At 51.6% G+C, this 8,180-nt stretch overlaps 1 protein-coding gene across 1 annotated transcript; it reads right to left on the bottom strand.

Moving 5' to 3' along the window:
- Positions 1-232: 232 nt before the first annotated feature.
- Positions 233-7,086, bottom strand: CRYGS (crystallin gamma S). Its single transcript, XM_023933436.2, has 3 exons — positions 6,702-7,086; positions 2,277-2,519; positions 233-559 (listed from the first exon to the last, which is right to left on the bottom strand). The coding sequence occupies exons 1-3, from the start codon at positions 6,720-6,722 to the stop codon at positions 287-289; spliced, it is 537 nt and encodes a 178-aa protein (XP_023789204.1). The 5' UTR covers positions 6,723-7,086; the 3' UTR covers positions 233-286.
- Between the last annotated feature and the right edge of the window lie 1,094 nt (positions 7,087-8,180).

Genomic DNA, 8,180 nt, shown 5'->3' with positions numbered 1-8,180 from the left:
ACACCGAGAGAGGACATCCTGTACCTGGCACACTGGGCTGCCAGAATCAGGATGGCTTTTTCCTAAAGGACAGTGGGACAGGGGGCAGGGGGTGCAGAAGGGGGTGGCAATGAGGCGGTCAGGGCTGGCAGGGGGGGTGTTTCACTCAGAGAAGGCTCCGCTCTGCCCCAGCTCCCCCCGAGACAGGACACATCACACACAAATCCCAGGAATAAGCAAGACCAGGCGGAGCTGAGCGACTCAGTTGCTTTATTAGGGGGGTGTGCAGCCCGCTCTCGGGGCTGGCTCACTCAGAGATGCTGCGGAAGGACTGGACGGCGGGGCTGGCCGCTCCCCACTCCACAGGCTTGCGGTACTCCCCCTTGGGCAGCACATACTGCCGGCCCCGGTAGTTGGGATGCTCGTAGAACACCCAGACGCCCTCCAGCACCCTGCAGGCGTGCACCTCACGCATGTGCCACTCCTCCATGATGGAGGGGCAGTCTTCGGTGGCTTCGAACATCTGCCCGCCAAAATCTCCCTTCTCGAACACCTGGATGTGGCCTCGGCCTCCGCTCGGCTAGGAAAAATTAAAAAGGGAGAGAAAATCATAGAGTCATGCAATGGTTTGGGAAGGGATTTAAAGATCACACAGTTCTACCTCCCTGCCGTGGGTGGGCACACCTCCCACTATCCCAGGGTCCTCCAAGCCCCATCCAAGCTGGCCTTGGACATTTCCAGGGATGGGGCAGCCACAGCTTCTCTGGGTGACTTCATTGGCAAGCGGAGCATCAGATGGGACACTGACATGTCCCAGCTCTGACATGGGGGCATGACTCAAAATCAGGTACCAACCACCCCCAGCACACCAGAACAGGGCTGAAATCTCACATCAGCCTCCAAAAGCACAGGGAGAAGCAGATGGGGTGAATTTTAACAGAGCGTCACATGCAGAGCAGCTCCAGGGATAAGGCTGAGTCAACAGTGCTGGTTTGCTATCCTGGGTGGCCTTGAACCCCTCTCAGTGCTCCACGTGAGCATCAGAGAGCCAGACCCCCTCCAGTCCCCTCTCCTCCAGGCAGAGAGGAGTTTAATGAGCTGCTGACCCCGATGGGGCCATGTTGCTGTGGAGGCAGCACTGGTTCCCACCGGGATTGGAAGTGTTCCTTGCCCGAAGGCACCGCAGCAGCGTCTAATCTTGCAGCAGCCCGGACACCTCTTCCCCCACCTCCTCAGCCCACTCCCTCCTTTGCCAGCCCCAGCCGAGCTCTGCGGGGTCTCGAGGTCTCCCCAGGGCAGGAGGGAAAGCCAGGTACCAGGTGGATGTGCAGGATAAGGCTCCCACACTTCACCCTGGTGGAGGAAGCTGTGCTGCTCTCGCATCTCGCACGTGTTTTAGCTCCGTGTCATAAACCAGATCAGTGCTCTGAATGGGCTGGAAATCCTCCCCACTCCATGAAAAGAGATTTAGATCCAGCTCAAAGCCAGAACAGGCTCAGAGGGCCGTTAGACTCCCAGGCAGAAAAGCAAAACCCGTTCTCAGTTGTGAGATCTGCCCCATGCAGTGGGAATTCATGGCCGTGCTCCAAGTCAGCAACCCATAGATCACCAGTGTCTGCCCCACTACTGGCAAAACCTCAGCAGCACCAATCCACACTTCATCCACAATCCCAGTTTTAAAGGATGCTCCCAGTTTTAAAGGATGCTCCTCCACCCCATAGGCTTCCCAAAAGGATCATTCCTTCTTTCCTTTCTCCCCATCATCAGTTAGGAGGGGATGAGCACACCTGCAGTGCTCTCCTAATACCAGGAGGCACCAGGCTGCTCCAAGCATGACCCAGGAGGGCTCCAGGCATCCCTCCCATTTCTGGGCACTCCAGGGCTGCTGCTGGGCTTGGTCTCCCCATGCCCAGAGGGGTTTGGTGACACAGATTCAGTTTCCTGTATCAGAAGAGAGTTCTGGCTTGCTAGAGAAGAAACAGAAAAGGTGAGAGGCAAACTTTGGAGCAACCTGCCTGGACACTGAAAGCCCTAAAGGAACATGCTGATGAAACTACACTGCTGTTCCTGTGGGAACTCACCCACACTCAAAGGGATCTGCCTTTTCCCATTGCAATCCAGAGTGGGAGAGATTCACCTTCTCCCCCCACCAAACACCTTGCTACTCCCAGAGCAGGCCCGTGGGAGCAAATCCCCTGTGTGGTTCCCCAGGAAGATGGGCACCATGTTTTCTCACGTGAAACCCTTTCCACAACAGGTGGGAGTGGCAGTATCCCCTGGGAAGGGGTGACACCTACGATCTGGATGTATTTGCAGGAGCCCAGGCGGTCGTTGAGGCCCATCCAGTGGTGGTAGTCAGGATACTCCCCATGGGTCAGCACATACATGTTCCCAGCATAGTTGGGCCTCTCGTAGGCCACCCAGGTGCCTCCATCCACACGGATGGAGTTGCAGCGGCTCAGGTAGGTGTGGAAATCGGGGCAGTCGCTGTCACACTCGTAGTAACGGCCGAGGAAGTTCTTGTCTTCATAGAAGGTGACCTGGAATGAGCAGAGGGGGGAAAGTGGGGAGGTGCCTCATCCAGCACATCTCCATATTCCAGCCACATCACGGCAGGAAATGCCTGTAAGCAGAGTGCTCGAGATATCAGAAATCATCAAGCCCAGCAATGGAACGAGACCAGCTGCAGACAGTCAGACTCATTCACCTCTCTGGCCCCAGTGCCTCCAGCTGCCACCAGTGTTCTGCCCTTCCCAAAGCTTTGTTCTGTCCCAGTCCAACCCAACACTCCCACAGAGAAGTCCCTGTCCTTTTTTCAGCAAAACACTGTCAAAACAATTTTCTCCCACCTTCTCTTCGGGAGTTACTAAATTATGGCTGGAGAGCTGTGAGAAGTCAATGGAATGTACAGAGCAGGATTCTGGGGACATGGATGGGTCCAGCAGCCCTGGGTTAGCAGTTGGACTTGATGCCTTTAGAGGGCTTTTCCAGCCTTAATAATCCCATGATTTCCTTTTTATTGGCTCACCAAGCGTTTGCAGGGAGATCTTTACTGATAAGGGAGTGGAGGAGTCTCTCTCCTCCCAGGTCACGTCTTCCAGCCCATCCTTGCTCCCACTTGAACAATGCAAAACTTCCTTTCTCAAAACCCACTGCCCAAAGCTGGATATCACACAAGCTTTGCCCATGCTAGAAGAAACTAAGGGAGCATTCCATGTGCATGGTGGTAGCAGTTTTATGGACATCCAAGGATTGTATTTGCAGTTAGCTTGTTCTGCTTTGGTTGCTGCAAGTCCACAAAACCTCTGACAAATTCACAGTCCATCCCCATATTTCTTTCCCAAGAGCTGCTCTATAGCCATGCTGCTGACCCCAAAGCACTTTATCCTTGATCACAACCTGGCTTGAAATGATCTTGGGACCTGATGAGGCAATCCCACTCCTCCTACTTGAGGCATTACCTACCCAGCCAACCCTGGAGAGGAGATCCACTTTTCCCCAAAAATCCCTTCATGGAAATATTGCCAATCCCTAGGCCAGACCAGTCCTTTCTCCAGCTCCATTTTTAGATCCTCCCAAGTGACAATTACTCATCAAATGTTGCTCTTCTTCAAGAGGATTCCCAAACCATCACACTTATCTTTTGCTCATTTGTGGCACCAGATGGTCTAGAGAGAATCCTTCTGGCCACACCCAACATGCACTGTTCCACAATCCATTTTCCCCGTGGTTTTTTTCCTGTGGTTGGAGTATTAAGATACACCCACACCTGCTGTACTTCATCTACAGTGCTTTGGCTATCGATGTAACCTTCTTGCTCTAAAAAATCATTCATTGTCAGGGTTTCAACCCAAATCCAGGACAACTTGCTCACTTTTTATTTTTAATCATTTGTTTTGTGCTAAAAATTAAATTAGCTGGAGTGCTCCTGGAGCTGGTTGGTCAGCAGGTCCTACCAGCCTGACCAGGGGATCTGGGGAGTCAGACTGATCATGCCAGAAGAGTCATGCTCTTGATTTTGTGGCCTGTTACTGGACATTTATTAGGATAATATTATTTTCCTGTTAAATTTCAAGGACTGATCTGCCATCACAAAGCAGCTGGTACACACAAGACAACCCGTCCCTTAACATCCTGAGCAAGCTCTTCCCACCTTCAGTGGAGAGCTGGGAATCACTCTGACCTTTCCAGCAGTGAATAAAGGCTGTGAAAGGAGAGCACTGAAATGTCCAGCTCCTGTTTTCCCACCCTTGGGCAGTTAACCACACTAGCCAGGTCTTCCCAGACACAACCCGCTGCCTTTTCCAGATCCTGCTTTTTGACCACTGTCCCTAAAGGTATCACCCAAAAAATCTGCCAGCCTGACCCAAAGGCAGCACCAAAAGCTCTGTTCACTGGGTTTGGCAGTCACCCTCTTCTTGAAGCCAGCGATCCAAAGAAGCCACAGCATCCCTGGAAAACCCTCTGCAGGGATTCATTTACTCCTGGTTCAGCATTATCCTCTACTGGGACAGCTGATCCCTCTCTCCAACACACGTCTCCAAGCTCAGATCCTATCCCACTCCTGTCCATGTGGTGAGTGTCCAACATAGCTGATGACAAGCTCTGCCCAATGTGGCTCTGCTTTCTGGGCAGAGGGAACCTGGACGAGTTCAAGGCCAGGTTGGATGGGTCTTGGAGCAACCTGGGATAGTGGAAGGTGTCCCTGCCCATGGAATGGGGTGGAACTGGATGGGCTTTAAGGTCCCTTCCAACCCACAACATCCTGGTTTCAGTGATGTTCCTTCCCCACCCAGCCTAGCACAACCAAACTGGAGCCTGGCAAAGCTTCCTGATATTTCCAGGGGGGCATTTTCCCTGTACTTATAAAACCACAAAGCCAAAGAAATCCAAAGGCACTTTAAGGATATGGCTGTTCCTACAGAACTGTGTCCAACCAAAGTTCTGCTCCTTGGTTTAATCTCAGAATTTAAGGGATCCTGCCCACCCGTTCTCTGGCACGGCCCTTCTGACACACCCTCAGCTCATTTCAGACCTTCATTTCCCAGCTTTCCTGCATGGATCCAGCCACCAAAAGAGCTGGTTGATGTTCTCACCCATAGAATAATTACAGATTCCAGATTTCCAGCTTTGTTTCTGTCCCCTCTCACTCGAAGGTGAACTGCCTTCCTTCAGCCAAACACTCCAGGAGTGTTTGGCTGCTCCCAGCACTCCCCTGTTAACCTCTCCCTGCCCAAACCTTGCCTTTTCTGGGGTTACCAGACACATACCAGGTTTGCCAGAGCAGATCTTCCTTGCAGGAATGTAAAACTCTCACTTTGGTCACATCACCTGAGTTATTACATATTTCTTTACAACAGTAGTTTAGCTAGAAGAAAACTCATAAAATATATCCAGTAGTGTTTCCTTTGTCAGCACTGATCCTTTTCCAGAGCAGATCACTCGCCAGGGTTGTGAGAAATGGTGTTTAATTCCCTACTTTGCCCTTTCCTGGAATGTGCTAAACAAGAGTGCAATGTAGAGAAATAGGAGATAACTCTTCCTGGCCATCTTGCTACCCCTATTCCATTAATTCCCCATGGTACACTCCAAGGGGACCCGGCTTTCAACAGGGAAAAGGCAGAATGTGCTAAAGGCTTTCCTAGCTGACAGGAGACTCAAGGATGGAGCAGCTGCAATTCCCCAGCACCTTTTTTAAACTCAGCTACAGAAAGTTTGCACCTCAGGATCTGGGAGCCACCAGCACACTCTCCTTGGCTTCCCAGACTGCCAGCCCAGCCCCTGAGAGCCACAGAGCTGAAGGACATGGAAAAGCCAAGACATTCCATGGCATTGCCCAGTGCCTCCAAACCCACTGTGCTCCCAAAGCCCTGTGGGTCTCACAGCCCCCACAGGCTAAAAGGAATCCAGCCCAAATTTAAACTCAGATGAAGCTCTTCCTGCAGCCTCCTAACAGTGTTTGACATTCCAAAGGGGACACCGGCCCAAGCCCTCACCTTCATTTCCTTTCCCAGCTGTTTCTCCCAGACCCAGTACAAGTTCTGTGGGAGCAGCCAGCTCAGCTCTGTTAAACCCAAGCCTGAGGAGCTGGATTCCTCACCCAAGATGTCACTCCAGCTGAAGCTGAGCTTCCCAACCTACCTCCTCCTCCAATTTCAGTTCATCCCTGCTGATTGCACTGAATCCCAAGGCTGCTGTGCATCCCTTAGGGAACACTATTCCCTTCAGTGCCATGGCCATCATCCAGGAGTCCTTCTGTCACAGCACACCCTCTGCTCCACCATGGAAAAGGGATGTGGCAGCTCTGCTGGTGCTGGGAGTCAGGCTCTCCCAAGGCTCCGAGGAGCTTTCCATGAGACTCCACTCTGCAAGCGCAGTGATTCCCAGCTGGCACAGCCCCCTCCACCCCCAATTGACAAGGTATCAGGTCCTGCTGTTTTAGAACCATTTCAAAATGCCTCCTCACCAGTCACTGCTCTTGACTCCATCCTCTGGCAGAGCCACACCTAGAGGAACCAGCCAAAATCTGGGAAAATACTTGGGAGGGCTCAGCTCCAGCTTCCCTCCACGTGAGGAGGGATTTCAAGCATCTCCCCCTGCCCACACACTAACAGAGGGGGAAGCTGTCAGCAGAACAAAGAAAACAAAGTTTCTCCACAATTCATCCCCACAAAATTCTGTGCTTTTAGCCAAAATCATGAATACACTGCAAAAAATCTTACCTTGGTTCCAGCTCTGGACATTTTCCGTTCCAGCCAAGCTCCCCTGTGCCGGAGGAACGTCAGCAGCTGTTACAAACAGCCAGGATCCGAGGTGCCCTTTTTATAATGGGCTTGTTTTAAACCAGACAGCCGCTTTGTCATGAGAATAGGATCCAAAAATTGAGTCAGTGATTCTGAGGCTATAGCCGATTTCCAGAAAAGCAAACAGGATTATGGAATAAAGGAAGGCTTCGCCATCCTCCCTTTGTTACCATTTGCTGAGTCAGAACACCAAAACTCTGCCAAATGCACTCAAAACATGCAGCCCTCTGCCAAGTCCAGGGGGACAGGTGGTAGGTAATGTGGTTGCTCCCTCCCTTCCAAACTTAAACAAGAAGGAATCCTCGTTATCTCTTAGAGACCCACCCCATTTGTAAGGATAGTCATCAGGGTGTGTTCCACTCAAGTGAAGGGTGCAATTAAAAAACTATAAACAAGGGCTCAGAGCAGACACCAGGGGCTTGCAAAGACCAGCTCTTCACTGAAAGCTCTCAATGGAAACATCTGTGCAGCAGAGGCTGCAGATTTTCCTGGGACGGCCTCAGGCTGGAGCCACAATGCTCCAAACATCTCTTGACATAGAAGGAAAGAAGGATGTGTGGCCACCTCCCCACAAACTGAGTTATTTCACACATCAAAACAATGCCCAGATTTCTGGTTGTCTCTGCAAGTGCCACAAATTCAACTCCCAACTCTCAGCCCAGCACCTGAGGTTGAAGCAGAGGAGTTTTCCCTTCAGCCACACTCCAGCCCTCAGATGGGGGAGGCCGAGGATCACTGGCTTCCACAGCCACCCCCCCGCCCCCGCCAGGGCATTATGAAAAACCACCTCTGCAGCTATTCAGTGCCCCAGCCCAAAGGCTTAGGGAGACAAAGGGACATGAATTTGGCACAGCAGCGCCCGAAACACGCAGCACCTCTTTCAAATCTGTCAGGACAAGCACTCTCGCAACAGCAGCTCTGTAAATGCAGGCAGATGGGACAGCCCGGGGCACACGCATTCAGCAGCTGCTCCTCTTCCCATTTTAGGAGCCTTGAATCACCCAGAGCTGTTGCTCTCAGCGAGGCCACTTGGATTGATTTAGTTTTTAATTCCTGAAGATCAGTGTTCAAGCACGAGCTGGGTTTTACCAGCAAGTTCACAGCTCAAAGCTGTGGGCTCTTCACACATCCCTCCTTTAAAGGTTGGTTAAAGACAATAAATGCATCTCACGTAAATAAACATAATAAACTCACCTCACCTGCCGGCCCAGGAGCCAAAAGAGACTTTCAGAGGAATTCTGAGGCTGTGCACTCCAGAGTACTGTGACTTCCCCTCACTCTCAGCTTGGATAGCTCTTCCCAAGGCACCACCAGCTGCTGCCTCCACTCATCCATGCAATGCCTTTGCCTATTTTCCAAGCTTATTTAAGTGCTCAGCTATGAGCACATCTTCCCAAA

This window comes from Cyanistes caeruleus, chromosome 10 (assembly GCF_971803275.1).
Source record: "Cyanistes caeruleus chromosome 10, bCyaCae1.hap1.1, whole genome shotgun sequence".
Taxonomy (NCBI): Eukaryota; Metazoa; Chordata; class Aves; order Passeriformes; family Paridae; genus Cyanistes; species Cyanistes caeruleus.
Note: the sequence above shows the minus strand (reverse complement) of the source record. Positions and strands in the feature narration are given on the sequence as shown.

What these genes read in the sequence shown, in the direction of transcription:
- CRYGS (XM_023933436.2), bottom strand. Translation starts at nt 6,722, where the DNA reads ATGTCCAGAGCTGGAACCAAG. An exon ending in TGTCCAGAGCTGGAACCAAG is followed by an intron (nt 2,520 to 6,701) that starts GTAAGATTTTTT and finishes TGCTCATTCCAG; the next exon opens with GTCACCTTCTATGAAGACAA. An exon ending in CCTGCAAATACATCCAGATC is followed by an intron (nt 560 to 2,276) that starts GTAGGTGTCACC and finishes AATTTTTCCTAG; the next exon opens with CCGAGCGGAGGCCGAGGCCA.